General features: G+C 42.3%; 1 protein-coding gene across 2 annotated transcripts in view; it reads left to right on the top strand.

Moving 5' to 3' along the window:
* The window catches only part of znf385c (zinc finger protein 385C), a 118,718-nt gene that overhangs the window by 19,572 nt on the left and 75,604 nt on the right, over positions 1-23,542 (top strand). For both annotated transcript variants that reach the window (XM_069148651.1, XM_069148650.1), the window contains exon 2: positions 20,195-20,524. In XM_069148651.1, the coding sequence (XP_069004752.1) occupies positions 20,197-20,524 (328 nt within the window). In that variant the 5' untranslated portion in view covers positions 20,195-20,196. The remainder of the gene's footprint in view (positions 1-20,194; positions 20,525-23,542) is intronic.

Raw genomic sequence — 23,542 nt, 5'->3', positions numbered from 1 at the left:
GAAGCCCTAAGCCTCCATTCTGAAGATGAAAAGAAAGCTGAAGCCATAGAGACACATTGAAGGAGGCTCTGCCTGCTATCTTGTGTGAGAGATAATCACTGGCTTGTGTGTGTGTGTGTGTGTGTGTATATATATATATATATATATATATATATATATATAGAGAGAGAGAGAGAGAGAGAGAGAGAGACCCCATTAATTTAATAAAACCAGCAAAACGGCTTCCTAAAAATACAGTCAGGCTCATCCAGGAATGTCAGCAGGATCACAGAGTCTGAAAACGTGGCAGAATCCGATCAAATTGAACATCAGACTGAAATAACTATGAAAATGATCGGAGTGACGCACTACTTATTTAATCCCTTGTGTGTGTGTGTGTGTGTGTGTGTGTGTGTGTGTGTGTGTGTGTGTGTGTGTGTGTGTGTGTAAACTAAAACCAAAATAATATGCCATAAAATGCTTGGCTGCAGAGTTGTGCGTTGACAGGGTGGAGGAGTTTAGCCTCCATGAGGCACAGATGTTTTGGGGATGTAGGTGGGACGTGTGTCTCAGTGTTTTATCTCCTATAGGTGTATGATTATTGAGGATTTAGTCTTCATATACTGTAACAATAAAAACAGATTTTCGTGTATACATGCAGTAAATGTTATTATTATTGCAGCCAGAAGGTTGACATAAGCCAATCCAATTCTCATTTACACCTGTATGTGTGTGTGTGTGTGTGTGTGTGTGTGTGTGTGTGTGTGTGTGTGTGTGTGTGTATGTGTGTGTATGTGTGTGTGTGTGTGTGTGTGTGTGTGAGAGTGTGCGTGTGTGTGTGTGTTTGTATCCGATCAGCATCCCTCCACACTGATACAGCAGGTGCCCAGCCCACTGACTGCCATGTTAATCAGGTGGGATTAGGCCTCAAGTGAGTACAAATGTGATGGAAAATGGTTTGAATTACATGCTAAGCCTTCACTGGCCTGTAATCCACTGCCCTTCACTTCCAAGAGTCATCCGCGCAGTAATAGTGTGTGTGTTTTCTGCCACGTGCGTATGCCTCAGTGTGAGCCCCGCACTCTTTCACACATTAACCGAATCCTAATCGCTCATACTCCAGCGTCATCAAAGTCTCACAGTGACTTCATGTGTGTATATTCGGGCTCTTCTGAGCAGACCCGTTAGTTAACAAGTACAGGAAGGCTGTTATGTGTGGAGGGGAAAAGATGGAGGCAGGGATGATTTGGCAGATTTAGGGCCTCCCTTTGCAGTTTTCTGAGCGACATCTAATCAACGTGTCTGACCCCCCCCTGAGCCACAGATTGCCTGGATGAAGATAGTCTCGCCAGCAAAGCAATAGATCAGTATCTCAAGGACAGTTTACCCGCACACCCATCACAGGGTAAACAGAGTGCAGTTGTTTTTACCCTTTTTCCTGTCAGTCTTTTTTTTTCATACCACCTCTTAACCCTGTCTAATACCGTGCGGTGTGTAAATCCCTCTGACCCTTTCCCCCTTGTTGCTGATTGTCTCTCTGCCAGGTGGTCGAGGTCACATTATCATCATGATGAACAGATGGCAAAATAATCTGCGACAAAAATACCTTCAGCAGATGAGGGAAAGGTGAAATGTTTCAGATGTGGCCCAGTTTTGAGAACTGGGTTTGTGCCTCGAAGGTGCGAGTAAAGAAAGTGAATGAGTGGTGCAGTTCCGTCCCTCGAAAACTGCTACTGAGGTGCCTTTGAGTTACGCACTGGGTCCTCAGTGGCTCAAATGGAGCTGAGAGAAGCCTGTGTTTGTGCTTTTTGGTTGGTTCACCCAAATTTCACACAGCCGACCTTCAAATCCTGCAACTGGAAATCAGCAGATTTAGCAGCGTTATCAGTCGTCTTCGGGGACCCAAAACAATTAGAAAATGTTGATAGTACAGCTGCAAACAATGTGTTATCAGAGCAGCACATTGCGACAGATTTACAGAGGAATGGAGTTGGAAAGCTAAAAAAAAGAATTATCTAATGAAAGCAAAGCAAGGACGTGACAGACACAGAAGCGCATGAGAGAATATTACACAGTACAGAAGGAGATTGTATAATATATATAGTCAGTTGGAGATGTTACGCATTTCTGTGGAAAAGAGGGTAATCCTGGGCAGCAACCTGCATAAAGGTCAGTGGTGACTGAATATTTTAGTGCTCTTAGGCCTACAAACCAAATGTCACCTGCCTCTGTTTTAATGGATTGGAGGCAGCAAACGATCTGCACATTTACAGTATATAGGCTTAAAATTAGAGACGTGGAAAAGTAAACATGTCCATTTTTATAAGAATTTGTGTAACTATGCAAGTATAAATCAGGGACCTGCAAGATAAGATCAGCAGTTGACTTAACTTCTTGGATAAATAAACATCTAAGATTTATTTGTACAAGCCAAGATTACAAATTTCATTGCAGTGTTTCTGCAGTGTGTATGATAGTGTGCATTTGTGTGTGTGTGTGTGTATGTGGAGACTTATATTTGCTGTTCACCCTGGAGATACATCAAGACTGATATGAGCACAAAGAGACCTGAACACACACACATACACATACTGTACATGTGCCCTATGAATAAATAAGTGGCATCCATGTGACAAGCAGAGTGACTGTCCTCTGTGGAGGAGAGGGGTAACTCTCTTTCATGCTTCATTAACTCTCCCCATTTCCTCCTGTGTGTGTTTTCAGTGTCTGCTGCAGCCAATCAGAGCTGCTCATCAGTCCTGGACCTTACCAGCTCCGTGTCACCGTACAGTGGCGTCTCATTTCTGTCTCGTATCCGAGTGCGGACAGACTCTCGTTTCTTCATTTTTCTGTCCCTCTTTATGTCGTTCCCTCTTCTCCCATCTCTCATTTTCTCTCGCCACCTCCTTCTCCCAGTGACTGAGAGAGACACAATCAAAGTCACTCCTGTTTTCAGCCGGCAGTCCATTTGGTGCTGGAGAAGTGATTTCATTTCTCTCGTCTCATTCAACAACCTCCGCCGCTGTTATCATTTGTGGTGCAAAATACGTTGTAATGGCCACACACTGGCATTCTCCTACCCGGGGATAATAACTGACAGACTTCATGAGTAATGGGGTCAAAATGACATAATTGGTTGAGAAATTGATGCATGCTTCTTCTCTATGGACAGATTGTTGGTGAGCCAGGTAGTTATGGTGAACATGTGGAAATCTTTCTATTTCCATTTGGCTGTACACGTGTTGAGAGCTCCTTTTCTCACTGGTGTCCCATTTATTATTATCATCATCATCATCATCATTATTATTTTAGTGATTACTTTGATGGCCCAATTCATCATAATTACTTCTGTGCTACTTGTGTATCAATAGCCAGACGCCATAACCTTTCCCTGTCCTCTATCTGTGATCTAATTCGATTGGTCACTACTGATGAATATGAATAAATGGTATGAATAATAAATGGAGTGAAGGCTGTGAGTCAGCCGAGTCGTACATGTCGAGTTGGAAGTGTTGCTTTGACAAAGTGATGAGTGTCTGGGGACATAATGAGCATATGGACAGCAGATGAGTGGATCCAACTGGAGGAGTTTCTGAGGATGTCTGTGTATTTTCTTTATAAATTCAGATGGTGCCAAATTAAATCTCTTTAAACTGTCACAAATAGATGCTGCCACAACTACAATGGTTTAATGAAATATTTAAGAACAAAGTCGTTACGACCGCTCCTCTGTGTGTGTGTGTGTGTGTGTGTGTGTGTGTGTGTGTGTGTGTGTGTGTGTGTGTGTGTGTGTGTGTGTGTGTGTGTGTTTAAGTGTCTCTTGTGCATGCTGTGTGGAGTGACCCAGTTGATGCCAATAATTAGCTATACATATTCACATATGAGTTGACTGCATGAGTTTTTATTTCTAATATCTTCAAATAAACAGAAAACCATAGACTTTAACATAAAAGAGAATGTAGCTTCCAGGTCTGAAAAATTAAATACCTTAAACTGCAATACTACCAAGGGGCCACTAGGGGTTGGCTCCAAAAAGCCTCCGGGTCCATAGACTCCCATTCAGCTTCTCCCATGAAATACAAAGTCAATAAATTTTTCGCACAAGTAATTTTGTTTTCGCTCAAGTCACTCCTTCTAATTAGCTTTCTGATGGTCCATCTGAAAATAATTCCATCATTAATTAGACATTAGGCCTAAAAAAGCAGCATTTTTGTCAGCATGCCTGTTTGATTGACAAGGCTGTGGTGCAGTCAGGTTTCCTCTATTGACGTGCGGGGCTTAGTGTCCTCAAATTCCCAATCAGATTGAGTCAGATCCACCTCTCCACCCAAACTTGGCCAAATCACTGCTCACTTTTGGCTCCAAAGCAGTTCATAAACCAATGAGTGACATCACTATTGGTTGCCACTTAAATAAAACTCAAGGTCTGGTGTTTGATATAATAAATTGTGGAGACTCCTGCAGTTGACAAGTCAGAGACAGAAATGAGTTCTTCGAGGCATTTTTCACTGTTTCTAAGTTATCACTGTGTCCACATACCACGGCTGCCCCAGATATGGAAATAGGCCACGGCTAAAAAGAAATCCACCCATGGCGTTGAACGGCCGCAGGTTGTTAGCTTCTTTCCTGATGAAGTTGACAGAGAAGCTCATTAAAAAGAAAACTGTGAAGAGGGTGGATAAACTGTTGGATCCCTTTTAATCTGGACTAGCAGAGGGTTGGAGCATGCTGTCATGCTCCTGCTGAATCTCAGACAGACTGGAGGGCCGAAAGACTCATACCAGACTTCATTTAGTTGACTGTTTTTATAGGCTTTTAGAAAATATCTGCCCACACATGCTAGCTGATAAGATGCTGTCATATTTTTCTCAGCAGATATCTTGTGGGATGGATGATGTAGACATTATGAATAACTAATCCCAACAAGTAAAGAAAATGACGGACAGCTGTGCACTTCTAAGTCTTTGCTCTCTTACTCTCTTCTCTTGTGACAGCTCTAGCACACCATTGTTTGAAATTAAATAAATGGCAAACATACATCAGCCTAGCTGATATTCTTTACATGAATGTGGCCTGGAGGGTTTCAGCTTTTGGGTTTGCTTTTGTCCCAGGGAGAGATTGGACTCTGTGGCTGGGCTGAAGCACCCTTGCCTGACTCTCTTTTCTCTTTTCTATGTTCTTTCAACTGTCTCTGAGTGACAGACTCCAGGTACAGAGAGGCCAAAAATGTCAACCCAGTTTAGCTGCTGATTTTGAAGTCGCACTCCAGAGGTGATTAAAGCAGGAGCTAGAGTGGCCGTACAGTATAACCATATATCACAGTACCCAAGTATAGGACTGTTGTATCACCCAGTGACATTCCCGCCCATCATCGCCACATCCACTGATCAATCATCCTGTGTAATAGCCGGCGTGGAACAACAACAACAGCTCGTCATTGTGTCACACTGACCTACTGATGTGTTAAACTTCTGTTAGCCCGCCAGGTCGGAGAGGTTACTCAGAAGTTGTATTACATTACAGCCAATTGTTACTTTCTCATAGTGCTGTAATGCCAAAGGTATAATTGGTAACCAACAGCGGCCATACGGGTTACTCAAACAATTATCCTCGTTTTATGTTGAGTTACTTTACTATTGGCCGCCGATTGATTCAGTTTTATTTGGAGAAAAACGATTGTCAGGACATTCACTTAGTACGTCTTTATTTTCATCATTTTGGTTATTGCTCGAAACATTTTCTATTCATGTTTCAGAAGGACTTGGATTATTATGAACTGTAATGATGTGTTATTTTCTTCTTTTTTTTTTTTAATTTTTATTTAACCATTCTTCTCATTTTGACTATTATAACTATGATCATGCTCAGCATTCCACCCAGTCAGTGGTAAGGTAAGCTTTTTAGATCATATCTAAGTTTACTTTTGTTCAAATAAAATCACACTATATAGCAATATTTAATAAATTTTCTATTGATCCAAACAAAAAGCCAGCTGTAGTTTGTTTATCCGGTAAATCAGCCCAGAAGCCCTGCGCAGTTAGCACTAATGGCTGCATTTTAGACCATTTCAGAGCTCGACAGACACCTGCCACTTCATAGGCTTTCTCAATTCTTTTATGTCATTTACCTAAAACCAGATTGCCTTTTACTTAATTTAACTGAATATGATTCTATATTTACTGAAGTATTCATATTAAGTGTTCAACCATTACCCATCTCGGAGAGCCTGTTGTCTCCACCTCCTTCCTCTCTGAACCGCTCCATGTCCCTGTGTATTTGTACCCTCACCGTATACTTCATCAACACCTCATTGGCTTTTCTCAGCTACTTGATCCTCTGCTCCTACATAGCTGTTAGCATGTTTGTTCCTCCGCAGTGGTTTTGCGTGTGATCGATGAGCAGCAGTTGGTTCTGTCACGACCACGAAGACAGTGATGGAGAGGGCGCTTGATCCTAGCTGTTATCCTAAAATACATAAATGGAAACAGATACATAGCCAACAGTGAATTGTCTGTACAGCCATAAAGAGCACGCAAGTTCTGTTTATTGCCAAGTGCTGAATAATTGATTTGGTGATAAAAGTCTTTTCCTCGTGGAGTCGTTCCGGCAGTTATGGCTATTGTGAAGGCATCAGCGGAGTGTTTTGTTATTAATAGTCCCGTAATTATGAGTGGCAACCTGATTGATTCACTTCCCTTCCTATGAGAGCAATTGACGAAGCACACACACACACACACACACACACACACACACACACACACACACACACACACACACACGCGCGCGTACACACACACACACACACACACATACACACACACAATCATGCAGTTGTACTGTCTCACACACACTCATTTTATGCAGACTCTTTCTCAGTGTTGGAAGTGCATGCTACATAATTAGCCTAGTTTAACAGTGTTAATAGGTTCCTCGGGGTCTTTTGCATGCTGATAGAAAAAGGGGTAAGATGTGACTGCAAAGAGGGAGGGGGAAGGGTGTGTGTGTGAGGGTGCATGTAGGTGTGCACTGTTATGTCGAAATACAGCTGGTACTTTTAGCACGACATCGTTTCATCACACATGCTACAAAGTTTTTCCTCCTGAGCCGTCTTTGACCTCGGTCTTAGCGGGTCCCTTGACCTTCTCGCCTCAGACAGGAAATTGGCAACATGCTCAAAGGCACAAACAGACCTCAGTAACACTTGCGCATGCCGCGCCAAGTGAAAGGCACAAGACGTGCTGTTCAGAGGCAGATCTGGTCACAGTGCAGCGATGAATGTCAAGGGGCAACTTAATTGACCCGCAGAGTTTAAAGGTCGCGCTAGTTTGTCTTTTACGGCAAACAGGGCAATTTGGTTTTCTATAGACATCACAAAAAGGACTTGAATGTCAAGTGTGTAGCGTGTGTGTGTGTGTGTGTGTGTGTGTGTGTGTGTGTGTGTTAGCGCAGAAGTATGTGTGGGTTGCAGTAATTACACTCCATCAATCATGACACAACAACAGTGTCCCCGAGACTAGCCATGTTTCTAAAATATTGCATGTGACCCAGATACCACACAGAGGTTAATACAAGCTGATTTATGATGCTGAATGATGGTGTCTGCTCATTTTTGTGTTTTTCTATGCCTCCTCACTTAAACTCATCAGCTCTGACTGTGTGATTATGGCCTCTTTTTTTTTTGGAAAGCATCCAAGCACAGAATATGTGTGTAGTCTTCTTGCAGGTGCCCGCGGGGTTAACAAACCCGACACACTTCCTCATCAAAGTCTTGGCATGGATAGGACTCATTACATTACAGGAGCGTGCCCAGCGCCATCCACCCTCCACCTTCACTCCCGCTGCTCTTCATCTCTGCCTGCACTTTTAAAGTCTCTGCAGGGGCAACGGAGCACTGCTTCACTCTTGATTGCTCTGGCTTGGCCGATCACAGGAAGGATGCCACGAAAGGGGCTCATGCTCAACCCCTCGCTCACATAAGATAGGCACACGGCCCTGATTTGTAATTTCTGCTGTACTTATGCAGCGCGTGCACAGGGCCGCACATGTGTGACATCTACTCTTAATGGCACAAAATCAAAACAAATTTTTTTTTATTTTTATTTTTTTTTTATTTATGGATGATAAACCAATTCAATCCATGCATAAAATGTTAATATCTATACAACACAAATCAGCTTGTGTGGTGTAATTGATGTTTTTATTTACCATAGTTGAAACTCTAAAATTTGAGTGAAATGTTTTCAGGTAATCACGACAGTTTATTTGCTCATGCTAATTCTTTTCTGAGAACAAAAGATTTAAATCTGTGGTCTTGGTTGCCGCCAGCAGCTTTTTCCTAACACTTGAACTTAATATATCCAGTGCTAAGAACATGTTGTCAAAAAGATGTGGATTAGCTAAACCCAGATGAGATTAAATTAGATTACTAGATTCGATGAAATCGGAGATGCAGACATGGTAAAGTCGCATGATCAAAGAGCCGTAATAGAGCATTACTGGAAGTGACAAACAGCTGTGCCCGAGTAATGGCGGGGATGAGAGCCGTTTGTGTGACTTCGCGGTAGGAGAGATGTATGGTGATGTACGGTAGTGTGTGCCGTGGGAGCTCTACGGCAGTGGCCAGTGGTAATGTGTTTAAAGGTTCAACTGAAATGAACTCAGCAGGGACTGTATGCGTCACTACCTTTTATTCAGTCTATTTACGGCACTGTTTTCCTCTCACCCATTTTTCTCTCTTGGTTACACCGCTAAAAGGAAAAAGAGAGACTCATAAGATCTTGTTTAAGATCATTAGGTTGTATTTTTTTTTTCAGTTGTTTCTCATTGAAAACATCACTTTCACCAGGTTATTTAACTTGTTTCAATGTGAAGGTATGCCAGACTGCACTTCTTTTCTTATTGTTGAACTGTTTAAATGTTGTATTATTTTCTTTGAAAATCTATTTGCCATGAAGCAAGGCGAGTGAGGAAACACTTAAGAGGAGTAAGTTGTCGTTGTAGGTTTACTGTTGAATATGTCACAGGGTAAAAACACAATTACAGCATGGATAAATGCAGTATTGGCTCCCACCTGCATGAAAGGGTGTGTGGTGAAGATGTGGAGGGAAGTGTGAATCTTTGTCTGTGTTACAGCTTCCTATTCAAACTCTTCAGCATCAGGTGTAAAGAAGCAAAAAAATAGATATCTTATTCAAGTCTTTTTTTAAAAAAATTATTAGTTCCAAGGTCTCTGTTTTAAGGTGTAAAGATTTATTTGCTAAATTGAAGACATCTTTTTGAAGATGCACCAACTAATCGTTTTATATCGATTAGTTTTGAAAGGCATTGCTCAGAGACAAAAAAAAACTATATCATCACCCAACTATACACTCAGCTTTCAAGATACATTTTGGTTGCTTTAGTTAGCCTGCAACTGTAATGTTACTCATGATACACAGAGACAAATTAAGGAGATATTTACCTTCTATTATTTCTGGATTCCTAATCCAGAGAAACAGAAGATGGTGGGGGGAAATAATGTATGCTTTACCAATAGTTGCACTTCCGGTCCATTGACCTGTTGTCCAAAAGTGAAACTGTGAAAGTGAGTCGCGAAACCAGGAAAAGTGACCACAGGGGAGAAATACCAATCAGTAAAAGATAATGGAGAATATTGTAATCAAATAGTCTTTTATTGTTCTATTGTAAATTCCATTTTTGAGCTCACTTATTTTTATTTTTTATTTATTTTTGGTTTACTTTCTGTTTATTTATTTTTGTTTGATTCTCTGGAGATTTTGTTCAGTGATTATGACACAAAGTTAATCCTGTAAAAGGGAGTCTCTGTGGGGGTCATACCATGTGTTGCATGGCCTTTTCCTCTTGTCATCGCTGTTGACAGTTATTAATGACTACGGCTGCATGTTTGAGGTTGATGTTTTGCAGCCAAGTGAATTTGGGACCAATCAAACGGCTCCCTGATGGGATGCATGACGGATAACAATCTAAATATTTAAAGTGCCGAAAACCTTTGCACGGTACTATATGTGTCGCCGTTACTAATCTCTCTCTTCTCTGTGTGTCCCCTTGAGTAGCATGGCAACATAAATAACGAGTACTCTCAGTTCTGGTTAGGTAATCCTTCCTCTTATCGGAGTGCGACAGGGACTGATGGATGCAGGGGCAGCTTATTGGCAAGGACAGCTTGCATGCCAGCATCAACACCGTAGTTGATCCCCGGATAATACAGTTGAATACTCACTCTTAGTTACCACAACACACACGCAGACACAGCCAGACATGTGCCGCTGAATCACACCACATGCTGAAGCTGCATTTCAGCAGGAGCATTAGTGCTCTTTATCTCCCGTTATTGGGACAGCTCTGCTTTTGGGCTTTCTTTGGAGACCACTTCCTGTTGCGCTGATGGTGTGTGTGTCCATTCATCTGTGTGTATACAGTACGTTTTATGGAGTGTGTATCATTTGAAATCACAGCACCTCCATGTTCAGGCTGTCATTTTGCCTCCTTTCGTGTAGCTATCCAACATCTGATGCCAGACACAAAGTCTCTGGATATCTCCGTGTGTTTCATAAATGCCAGCATCACCAAATTACATTTGTTTACAACGGAGCAGGCAATTTGTCAGTGTGTCTAACCGCATGTGAGGCAGACCAACTCGGATCTCTGCGTCTAATGAATTTCCTCCTACAGAACTAATGTTATTAACGACAGGTAGGGATGAGGCTAATGCAATCAAATCCTCCCAGTAATTACAACTCTCCCCAACAGGGCCTGGATACACCACACTGACGAAAAAGGAGCAGCTTATTAGTGATGCTTGCAAGCAATGCAGCACGGGCATCAACAACGGTGCCTCCTGACTTGAAGATGTCACTAGGTGTCTTTTTTTTTTATTGTTTGTTTTTTACCATTTAATTGGGCGGACATATGAAGGAAACTGTGTCAGTGTCGTTCAATCACTGAGCAGCATATTACTTTCCCATTTAGAAAGTGTGTGTACAGTATGTTTGCAGCATGTCAAGGTGAAATGAGGACATTGGAGGGTGGGGGGGGGGGGTGAGGTTGCAGCTGTGTCTGTACACTGATCTCTGACCTATTAGTGGCCCAGACAACATGCATCAAACCTGTTTATCCCTTAAGGGAAATATGGGGGTTCTCATTAAAATGGTTAATAGAGTAAAGTTGAAAAGCATAGAAAAGATATTGGCAAAAATATGTTACATTTTCAGTTACAATCATGTAATTCAAAAGATCATATTCTACGGTGTCAACATTCTGTTTCTTTAGTGCTTAATACTTGATGATTAATTGAAGTGTGAAAGAACACAGCGTCAATGTCATGATATAATTTGCAATTTGATCATAAAATTCAAACTGCCCTTCATTACGAACAATGATGTTGTTACCGACATCTGAATTAAATATGTGTTTCCCATGCAGGGGATGTTTAGGTTTAATTTGGATTAATTGGATTCTTTTTTTTGGTGTTATCTTAATTGATTTTTGAAGGGATTAAAATGGAGCTAAAAGTAAACGGTCTAATCATCATCCATGACATTGGCAGCAATTAGGTAAATTTGTTCTTCCAAACACGATAAAAAGTATCCTTTTTGGAAAGTGAAGTGTGAAAATCTTTCCAGGTGATAATCCTAGGCTCCACAATCAGTGTGTCATGTTTCAAACTAGTTATTTATTCCTTTAAAGTGAATTTAATCATATCCTACTTCAGTTATTTCAAAGAATACCTTTTAAACATGATCTTTGTCCAATTTATGTGAGAAAAGAGTGTCCTGTGTGGGTAGAGGAACAGAAGTTCACCATCTCAAATCCTGCAGCCTTTTTTTAATATTAAAACACACAACACAGGCGCAAAACCAGTCCCAAACAGCACAATTCAAACAATGTTAACAAGATCATTTTCAAAATGAAACATCCTCGGTAAGGGTGTCACCAGAGTTTGCATTGCAATGACAGTATTCAAACCTACAGACATGGATTCAAAGCAGAGAGCTGTGTGGTGGCATGTCGCTGAAAAAGATGAACATAATTGTATTAATGTAATGCCAGCAGAAGCCCGTAACCATCTCTCCCTTTCTCTGCTGGGGAGTGTGAATCTGTTTAGGTCGCTCTTGTCCAAACAGTATTTTGTGAAAACACCGTGGATTCCTCAGTTCTACATGGTTTAAAAGAAGCTGTATGAGCAAATGTCTGCTGCACATATTTCCTCTGCCCTTTGAGGGGAAACAGACCAGAATGTGCCAAGCCACAGATGCCTGCTGATTCACTGTGGTGTACTTTTTTATTTTAAGGACTTACAATCATCTACCCACTTGAAAAATATATTGATGGAACTTGTTTACTTGGGACGCAGGAGTGTGTTTGTGTGCAGGAATGTGCAGGCAGAAGAGGAAAGTGACTTTGTAGGTATTTTTTAGTGTTTAATCTCAACAGTATGCAAAACAGCAACAAACTGCACCTGTGCCCAACCTCCACCCTTCCTCCTCCTCCTCCTCCTCTCTTCTGTCCTGAAGGCAATCTGTTTCCTCCCATCTCCATCAGTCATGCTATCCGTGGCTAGAGTTGCCTCTCTGGGTCTCTGCAGAGTGCATGCAATGTTTGTGTCGCACGAGCAATAGGAGATTTATATGCTTCTGCCACCGGAGTGTGAGGGGCTAAGCATATTAGATGATAAATGCACTGGTGTTTCGAGATAGACGTACAGGCACATCATTCTTACTTGGCCCTCTTTATCATTCTTAAATACATGCAGGATTAGTGTTATAAGAATTTAATTTTTATATGGTAAAATACGGGGAGACATGTCCTTGAACAACTCTTTGTGCCTGTGTAGAGATGGCTCAACTTGTTATTTTCATCAAGCAGTCAATAACGGCCCCTTTATCGAATAGATAATTATGAAGGCCAAGGCCTCAGCCTGAAGAGAAATGTATCGTCTGAGTCGATGAGAACCACGCCCCCAAGAGACAAATATATACTGACTGTAAACACTCAGACTCTGAGCCTTTTACTCTGTAACCACATGATGTCGGTGCATTGTTAAAACGCTCCTCTTGTACAAGATTAATCAACTGCTGATTAAACCTTTTAACTTGTATTCTGGCTCCGGTCTCCTCTGTCTAAAAGTTAACAAAAAACTCCTTTGAAAGCAGAAATCCATACACTCTCCCTGCAAAATCTACGTCCAGTCAGCTCTGTGTTAATCCTTTTCCCCAGACATCTGACAGAGCACACAGCATTGTGTGCATCGTCAGACTGATGCAGCTGACTGTAAAATTTATGGATGTTATAGTTTAAAATGAATGAAAAAGTATGTTCAGGATTTTCCTTGAGGTTTCTGGCCTGCATTTCCATGGGTGATTTACAATAAAAGTGAGTGAAGAGGAAGCCAGCATCAGTCAGCGCTAATAACTCTGAGTGATTCTCTCAGCTATGCATGTTTAAGCCAGCGGTGGCGAATGTCCTTGATGCTATATCCAAATCTGGTCATCGGAATACCTCCACGTATGCGCTAAATACCACCGGCATGGCTCTTCAACTGTCACACCACCACACACAGCGTGCGTGCCTCCCGGGATGAGGACGACCACTCATTAAGAAATTAATTAGATTTATTCCTGGAAGGGAGCAGCACATCTTCCAAATATAAAATATTAACCCTGTCTCGTAACTGTCACATGGCTGTGTTGTTTAGCTGTGATGGATAGTGTCAGATGTTTTCTGAAGCAGGCAGACGCTGAAGAGAAGTTGAAGGAGCAGATCGTAAAATCATTATAGGACAAATTGCCGTTCAAAATGTTTGCTCTCGGAGAATAGAGATTTTGTCTCCTTGCGCGTGTGTGTGTGTGTGTGTGTGTGTGTGTGTGTGTGTGTGTGTGTGTGTGTGTGTGTGTGTGTGTGTGTGTGTGTGTGTGTGTGTGTGTGTGTGTGTTTGCAGCTGGTTGACTGTGCAGTGTGGGTGTGTGTATTGTGACTGTGGCCAAGCCTGGGTTGGTCCATGTCTAAGTATATCCAGTGTTGTATGGAACCTCTCCCAGTGTCTGTGGTTACTCCTATTGGGCAGTTCCCCAGTTGAGTTTGTGGTGAAATGTGAACAAGGGTGAATACGGGCCTGTTTTCCTACGTTGGCTAACTTTAGCACACTTCAGGCAGACGGATGTTTGAACAGTGGTGCAAAATCTGGACTGGTCTGTTTTTCTGTGGTTGAAGAATGAATAGGGCCACACTGGAAGGAGTTGGCCTATTCAGTGCAGAGGGTTGGGTTCCTTTTGGAAATTGTAAAACTTTGTGTTTGGCTTCACTCTCACCTGCAAGGCTTGATTGGAACACAGGAAGAGAAGTTTATAATTTAATAATAAGATGGTTAGAAGAGGGAGGGCACAGAGAAGTGCTGAAGACAAGGCAAAGGCCAAACACAACGGTCTGGATTTCAATAGATGAGGCACAAATCTGGGGCTATACAAATATTATTCATTAAAGTTCAATAAAGGATGCATACTTTCTATCTACTTTTGATTTTGCCAACCAGCGATGTGCATACGATTGCAAGCTGATGAGCAGATGTTTCTTCTTATCCTTTGTTAAATGTGCTACTAAATAACTCATGTATACTCCTCTTTATGGCTCCATTCATTCCATCTTTTCTGAATTGCTCTCCCAAGTGCTATATTGAAGTGCTAAAAGTTTTTAATGGAAACTCAAAGAAAGGATTAGACTGCACTTTAGTAAATATAGCTGGGGGAAGAAAAGCAAAAGACTCTCTCTACTGTGTATGTTTCTAAAATCTGTTTTTGCATGTGAGGGCACAAGATTCGTCTTTATGTGCATCAGTCCCATTCTGTCAGCATAATAAAAAACGAAAGGGGTCACAATACAATTTAGTGCAAGTCATATAGAAAGTGGCACTATTGATAATGTTGTTATGAATGTCCACAATCCATACCAGAACATTTAGATGTGAAAATGCATGCATCCAAACACACAAACATTAATTTGTGTGTGTGCTTTCACCCTTACACGCAATCAGATTCGGTGAAGAAGAAAGAGGCTCTATCTTTCACACAACTTGAGACCATTCGGCACACATTAATAGCGTCTCCCCGGGGGCCGCGTGCTGGAGATGTGAAAATATATCCGTCTGAGAATAAGCACAGAAGAGAAGGATGAAGAGGAGTGATTGTTGACTGTGCGCTAAGCATGGAAAAGTAAAACAGCACAAGAGATTAAAAAAGAAACTCCAACAGATGATGAGGCTTCATATAGAGCAGCTCAGTCAACTTGAAAGACAATGAAATCATTATTTGGCAAAACATGTATTCAGAAATTTGTGTTCCGTTGAAAATTACAGTCAGATAAGATTAAAACCTGGTGTGATGCAGATTTATTTTATTTTCATTGTTATAATAATCAATAAACAACCAGATACAACTTACAAACACCTGATCAATCTAAAATGAGTTAAGTTGTGTTAGTGAAGTTAAACTCACTGGGTTGGAGGGAATCACATAAGAAACTACTGTAACGTACCACACATCACTACACATAAGCTAGTAGGTATGACATGTCTGATATTGACAAAATGATTATCTGATATTATTAACCTTTGCAGTAACTTGAGAGGGCCTGTAAAATTGGTGTGCTGACATTCAATGTGCAGATTTGTTTACTTGTTAAATAAACTGTGCAGCCTTTAGTCCGTGTCTTTAATCAGAAATCAATCTTCTATCTCCTTCTCTTTTCTTTGCTCTAAATTCATGTTCTGTTTATCTCTTCTCCATTAATAGTGTGTGTGTGTCTACCTGTGCAAGATAACCCACTCACTTTCAGAGACAAACAAAATACAGCCTCGGTGATAGGATCAGTGGGATGCTGTATACGTTTTTTTCATATTTTTTTTGCTTGGACACAAATTGCGCACACATGCACAAGCAAACACATGCACACAGTGAACAAATGCCCTCCCTGTGCGCTGCCAAAGAACTGCTGCAAACAAAGATTAGAGAAAACGCATCAATTCATGTGCCACTGCTCTTTATTTACTCCGCGGCTCGGGCTCGGGGCAATACGGACTGCAAACACTCGGTTCCAGCTTTCAACTCCTGAACCCGCCATACTGCAGCCAAGACTTCTTCTTCAGTGAGCTCTGTATAATTACACTCATTAGAGGACACTAGCCAAGACTTTACACAATCAACACTGATGTACTGGACACAAAGACACAGAGTTTCAAAGACCTCAAGCTCTTCTTCAATTGTAGTAATGACAGTACAGTCGTGGTGACGGTAATGATACTTTGATGATGCCAATTATATAAGAGCCTTTATTCTCCCTCTACCCATCTGTCCCTCTCTCCCTCTACCCATCTCTCCCTCTCTCTCTCTTCCTACCCCTCTGCCATCACTGACCTGATGTAGTAAATGCCCTGAGTTCTGGTTGATTGTCAGGAGAATTTTGATCCCCACACATCAGGGAGGGAAACAGATTATCCCCGCCTGCAGTCATATTATTTACAGTGCTCGCTGTCAGGATTGCTTAATGGTGAGGAATGGTAACTATTGATGTTTTGCATCTAACTGTTAAGTCCGGAGACGTTTCCTTTTAAGCCTTTCCTTTTATTTTACGCATGTATATCTGTCCATCTCCTCTCAGGCAGTGTGCGCAGTATGTGTGTCTGTGTTTTCTGGCTGCTGTGATGCTCGTTGCTTTGATTGGATTCATTCTTTTGTCATTTTTGTTTGTTTATGTTGCTGAGGTCAGTCCATGTGCTCTGGGGCAGTCGAGGATTTACTCTAATAAGTCAAGTCACTTCTGTTGTGTTTGCAAGTGGTGCATGTTTGCTGAATTGCTCTCTTTGCTTACAGAATCAGAGGGCAACTCATGTTTGCTATTGTGCCCGTAACGGTACACATGCACGCATATGTTTACAGTGCACACATGCACTTGTGTCTTCTGACAGTTTGTATTGGTCATGTGACCTGTGTGTAGACTCTGTCTGCAATTGGCTTGCTCTTGTTGTCCCTCTCCCCCTCTCAACGGGACGATTTAGGAGCTGCAAACATGCCTGCAGCGTTCGCACTGGTCCATCTCGAGGACGGTTTTTGCCTGAACCAGGAAGGACCAACCACCCCCGTGCCAAATGTGGTCACAGTATATGGGTGGGGGTGCTCTCCAAGGTGGGCCAGTGGTTAGAGCTGGTTTAAGCGGGGAAAGTGCCGTTGTATTTCAGGATCAGTGAGCAACAGTCGTAAGATCATAAATAGAGTTTTAATTGCCGGGCTACTATGTTGGGGGAGCCAGGGTCTTTCAGCGAGATCACAGCCGTGATTGAATTGATGGCTCCCATGTACTGAGGGAGGAGGGCACGCAGGGTGGGGGTGCACCAGACAGCGGAAACAGGGGACATGGCGAGGCTGGCAGAACCTCCTGCCCTCCCTGTCTTCCCTCAGGATAACCCCCTGACAATTTCCTGTCCTGTCTCAGCCCACACATCTCTGTGTGCGGACCCAGCATGGGCGCTTGTTTCACACTGCTTCTACCTCGAGATGGCGAAGTCTTTAAAGTCTCCGCAGGCCATTCAGCACAAACACCCTGACGCACTCTGACATATTCACTTGTGAAAGCTGCAGAAACCTATTGGTCCTGGTGAGAATCCATCCAGCAGCTAGATTCACAGCTACTGTGTTGCCTTGTCTACTATCCTGTATCAGAAGTGATGTACACGACCCCCAGGATGCTGGTTAAAAGAAAAGTCCTCAGAGATGGTATTTGTACAATATCCTGTAGCTCTGTTGCACCAATAATAGATGAGATGCAAGATCAATATAAGAGCATAAAATGTATTATTAGACTCATAGTTTTAGTTGAATTCTCCATTTGAACAACAGATCTGACTTTTTCAAAGATCTGTTGAAATCTGTATAAAAGGGATATTAATTTGTATCAAAATTAGCCCCAAATCTCACATTCATAACTTAAAACACTTTTCTCACATAACTCTCTAACTCAACTTATATAAAGCTAGTTCATGTACCATTAGACTAAGAATATGGAATCTCTATTAAAAGTTTTCCCCATAGCTATGTAACAAAATCATGCACATTCAAAATGCATACTGTGTAGCAGGTAAAATACTTTCCTCTCTGGACATGAAAGTAGCATGACACAAAAACAGGGTAAAGTTCAGAGAAGGTTAGTTTTATTTACATTAAATTACATAAAAACTAAAATCTCTGTCGGGCTCTAAAGCCAGCTTTTCACACTGAGAAAATGTTGTCAGACCTGTGACTGACGAGTCTCTATGGCAACAGTCATGCTTAGGGCTGCACGATGTGCATGCAGTGCATAAGGTCAACTTCAAGGTCAAAGTCATGCTTAGGGCTGCACGATGTGCATGCAGTGCATAAGGTAAACTTTTTCAGGTTAGACACCGAATCTGTTTTGTTTTTTTCTTTTCAAAAATATGGGCACTAGGTCTTCTAAAAGCGTGTTTTATTGAATGTTCAGATTGCTTTATGTTCTACAAAGCACTGTCTCTTGATGCAAGGTTGTGATGGAGGACACAACGAGAGGCAATATTCACAGCTTTTCACTGAGGATTTTGGTTTGACAACCATGCTAATGTGGGGCGGCTCGCTGAGTTGTTTGGCAGTAGTGTGTGGAGGTTGCATGGTTAAAGACTACAGAGGTTTTCTTTTTCTTTTTTTAATTCGGTGCCAGGGAGCAGCATTTCTCAAAGCTTTTGAGAAAACATCTGATAGAGCCTCTTGAGTGCTCCCAGATTGGCAATGTGAATAGCAGCTTTCATGGAGGCTGCTTGCTCTAATGTGTTTTAGAGCACTGTGTGTGTGTGTGTGTGTGTGTGTGTGTGTGTGTGTGTGTGTGTGTGTGTGTGTGTGTGTGTGTGTGTGTGTGTGTGTGTGTGTGTGTGTGTGTGTGTGTGCGTGTGTGTGCGTGCGTGAGCGGTTTGGTTTGGTTTTTTACGTAAATAACTCGAGGCGAAGGCAAAAAGCCAGCAGCAGAAATGCACAGCTGGGTGTATTTCAGGGACTTTTACCAATGGTGATGTCTCCACTCCATCCTTCTCAGAACAACTGTAGACCTTCCTTTTTATTTATTTATGGCGACAGTTGCTGCATATGAAACAAACGGCTCTTCTCCCTGACTGTCTATCCTGGGAAGGCTTCATCTATTCTGACCACAGTGTCTTTCTTGTTTTGTGTCTTTTGATATCCCTGTCCTCGTTCCTGTTAACCCGCCGCCCTCCATATCCACTGGACAGGTTTTCACATCTTTACAGCTATTTGTACAATCACAGTTCTAGTCGGAGAATTGTTTCCTTGCATCACACACTTGTATATTTTGCGCAGTTGCTGCGGTATCCGTACTTCTGCTGCTCTAACATGAACCCTAATGTCAGCAAACACTGTCAGAGTTCTTTCATGAGCCTTACACTCCCAGTTGTTTTGCTGTTTGCCTGTCTGATCCGGGCACAGCTTGGCTGAGATCCTCCACAGAGGCAGCGAAGCTACTGCTGCAGCATTTTGGCTTGCAGGGGTGCACACAGACAGCAAGTGAGCATGGAGCCATCGTAAGTGAAACAGCTTGGCAGAGGGGCTTTGCTGTTCCTCAGAGAGCCACACTGCAGCACTCTGTCTCCCCCAAGTGGTTCTGTGTTTGCACCCCAGGACCACCACCACATGAATTTACCACTCTACAGTGGGACTGTGTATTCATCCAGGCTTTTTTTTTTTTTCAGTTTCCTAATGTCTTCATGTATGTGTGCATACAGAGCAGGTGTCACTGTGTTTGAGGGTGCTGACAAGCCCGACTTACTGCAGACACGAGTGGGGTCAGATTCCTCACACTCCTCTACAAAGCTTCAGGAATCAGGGGTGTATTTTGCCGGTGTCCGCTGCAGCTATCAGGTTTTAACAGGGGAGCTTTGTATGCAGGGTGAGCGAGGTCAGGTCAGGCGACGCAAAATGATACCTCCATGCATGCGGTACAGGACTTACAGCCTCACTCGCTTTCATGCTGTTTTGCTCATGTTAACATTAGGCTTCCTCAGAAAGGGAGGGGAAACCACTTTAAAGCTTGGTGTGGTTTAAATGCTGACCTCTAAAGGACTTTCCACCTGTTCAGTGTGTTGTCCTCCCTTTTGTATTTATCTCCATCCTGTCCTCGTCTTCTCTCACAGGTATGAAACGTCCATTCAGCCCATCGCCGCTGCCGAACACTGAGCTGGATCTGAGGGAGGTTGGCGGTGAGCCGGGAGTGCAAATGGACAGCGAGCCTTGCTGCGACACCCAGGACGAGGGTGCAGTACCAGACGAGCAGTCACCTGGGGGCGCCCTGCAATCTCCACTCTACAGACCCAAAAGAGAGAGGAAGCAGCGGAGCTACACGTTGTGTGAGGTCTGCAACATCCAACTCAACTCAGCCGCACAGGCCCAGATCCACTACAATGGCAAATCCCACCAGAAGAGACTCAAGAAGAACAGCAATGGCAAGACGCCAAGCAACACAGGTAGGCCTGGAGTGGTGCTTGGCAGACCATTTGTTTGTTTACATTTGCAAAATGAGACATAAATGCAGAACATTGGATGAAGTACTCTGCAACTGGATTTCGTAACACTGTCTAACACAACAGGGTCATGCAGATTAACAGAATCCCACACACTGCTCACAGTCCGCTGTCACCAGCCTCCCTGTGCCAATCCCCTCTACTTGTATTCAATAGAAGTTAAACAAATTGGATTCTATTTGCTGAAATGTGTTCAGACAGCGCCTTGGGCTGAAGACACACAAAAACACACACTCGGGCACACATGCAAGTGGAGCAGAGCTGAGTGAAGTCAGCAAGTGAGAAGCTAATTAAGTGCCGGTTGTGTTTGATGGTTGTGTTCCTGGGAGTGAAGCGGCTGGAGTGAGGTTGGACATTTTGTCATTCTAGTCACAGCCTCGTTTAGGACTCTGCTGCAGGGAATCAGTCTCTCCGTTAAGTTTGACTTGTTCACTCTGTTTTGCTCTTTCTTCAGTCTTCAGCCTCTTCGTAGAAAGCATGCACACGCACACACTACCCACACAAAACAATTAAAACGCACAAGCAAATAATGCAGGCAGACAATAAGCACACATTCCCCTGGAAAAAGAAAATATAAAGGAATTTAAAATGCGTCAGAGACCCGGTTTCAATACATTGTCAGATGCTGTATGTAGTGACAGGTTGATCTGTTGTGTAAGACAGAGGGGTCACAGTTGTACCACGCTGCTCATTTTGTTCTTGACAGGGAGAAACATGGTGATTTGTGTTTGAGTACCGCAGGTTTCTGCACTGGAAGTCTGAATTGAGCAATCACACGGCTTACATCTGCCCTCCAGAAATACACACAGCAGTCTAAAGGCTCTAATAGATCATTTGTTTTAGTTTGTGTTTGTAATTGTGCATGTGTGTGACTTAGTCTGTGTTAGCCATTGAGTACATTTTTGTTCATACTGATGCCTGAGCAACACTCAAGGAAAAGCTAATTGTAAAATCCATTAGTGCTGTGCTGGAACAGATGCATGATCTGTTTTTTGTCTTGTAGAATCCAGAATTATTACACACAGTCACACAGGGACGATGTGTTTTCTTCCGAAATAAGTTGTCCTTAACACTTTAGAGAACTGCTTGTTCTCTTTTCATGTTTGAAGAGGAAAGTAGTTTCTGAACATAGTGTTTAAAGTCATTATTTTTTTGGCGACTTGTCTTCATTAGAAGTGGAGTGCAGTGGAGATAAGCAGGAAATAGGGTAAGAGAGGAGGCTGACTTGGAGTTGAACCCAGGACTTGGCTACTTTGGGTATTTTAGCCCATGTGGTAAAACCACATCCCATCAAAACAGTATTAATGAGCTTGTCATCGTTTTGGTTACTTTCCTGCAGAAAGATCTTTGTTTTGTGTTAACATTTGTTTAATTTTAAGCAGTTTTTCTTATTTTTGATCAGTGTTTTTCTTTGTTTTTTGTATCGATATCAAAGCTAGGAAGCTAGATATTTGTGATGACAGGTGCCTACAACAGCAATGCATATTTTTGGGGAGAATGTATAGAAAATTGTGCATAAGGTGGAGAAGTGTTTACAACCTGGAAAATATTTCAAGGTTATTTTTTGTTTTGTTTTATCATAGTAACTAGTTTAAAGCCAGAGATGGAGACTAATTAGTGACCCTCAGTCCTCATACCTTCATGTAAGATTCAAAAAGTGGTACAGTGATGCAACTTTTTATCAGACCTATTTGCAGTGGTAGAAAAATGGTAAGCTCTTATGTTTCTTTGTCTGGTATATGTATTATTATCATCAGCTGATCAGTTCTTTTGTCATGAAAATACAGAATACACCCACGTCAACAGTCAGCTTGCAACCAGCTGTAGTCTTTGTCTCATGTTTATGTGCAGCTTTTGTGTGTATCAGAATAATGCTGTTTTGTTTTGTGGTTGGTTTGGTGTGTCAGGGTCTTAAGATGCAGCTGACCGGCAAGAATGGAACAAACTTGGTGAATATTGCAGTACAATATACCCAAAACGTGGTCATACATGCAGGCCATGTCTTGTGTAGTCTAAATTCCCTGTTTCAGTACACTTGTGCAGGTTCTGCACTCTGCATATATAAAAGTTTGTGGATGGGTGTTTGTGTGTTGTTTTGTGTAGTGTGTGTGTGGCGCAGGGCATGCTGAACTGTTGTGCTGTGCAGATTCTCTCTGACATGCAGTCACAATCACACAGCCTTATCTCTGCTCACCTTCTGCTGACTCCCGCAGGCAGCCAGCCCTGCTGTGTCCTCCGCTCCACCACAGCTTCGCTGCTCTGTTTGTGTGTCGGTCTGCGTATGTATGCGCGCATCCTGCTCGTCTGCTTTGGATATTTTAGAATTCTTAAATGCTACAGAGTCTGTAACTCGTGCCGTGGAGACATGAATACATACTTCGGTGCATCTGTGTTTATGACATCCCAAATATGTACAAGTAAGGCATCTGTGCCTGATATGGATGTTTATAGGTTTATAGACTACATGAATAAAGAGTAAATAAAATCATTCAAATCTGTGTGTGTGTGTGTGTGTGTGTGTGTGTGTGTGTGTGTGTGTGTGTGTGTGTGTGTGTGTGTGTGTGTGTGTATACTACCAGCGAATTGTCTCCGTGTCAGCGTGTGTTTTCCTCACTCTCTGCATCACTGAGTTGACAGTAGGTCCAGGCTCTTTTATTTTTTCTTTTTTTTTTTCCTGTCTCCTCTCTCTCTTCCTCTTCTCTCCCTCCTTCTGGCGTGGATGCTGGACATGTGGAGCAGCGAGTCATACTGAAAGATGAATGTGTTGGTGATTAAGAGTTTTCACTCTGTTATCGTGGCAAATAAGAAGTAGAAATGCTCGCTGACAGATCGGGAGGAAAGCAAGGGAGTCCAGATGTTTGGTTGACAATGTGAGTACAGGTGCTAATTAATGCAGTAAATGCCCATTTTTATCTTAATGTTTCATAACAGCATTAAAAAAGCATTGTAAGACTTTGTCCA

This window comes from Embiotoca jacksoni, unplaced genomic scaffold (genome assembly GCF_022577435.1).
Source record: "Embiotoca jacksoni isolate LCO1_2020_lvr unplaced genomic scaffold, fEmbJac1.0.p SCAF_15, whole genome shotgun sequence".
Lineage (NCBI taxonomy): Eukaryota > Metazoa > Chordata > Actinopteri > Embiotocidae > Embiotoca > Embiotoca jacksoni.
This window is presented reverse-complemented; position numbering and strand designations above follow the sequence as displayed.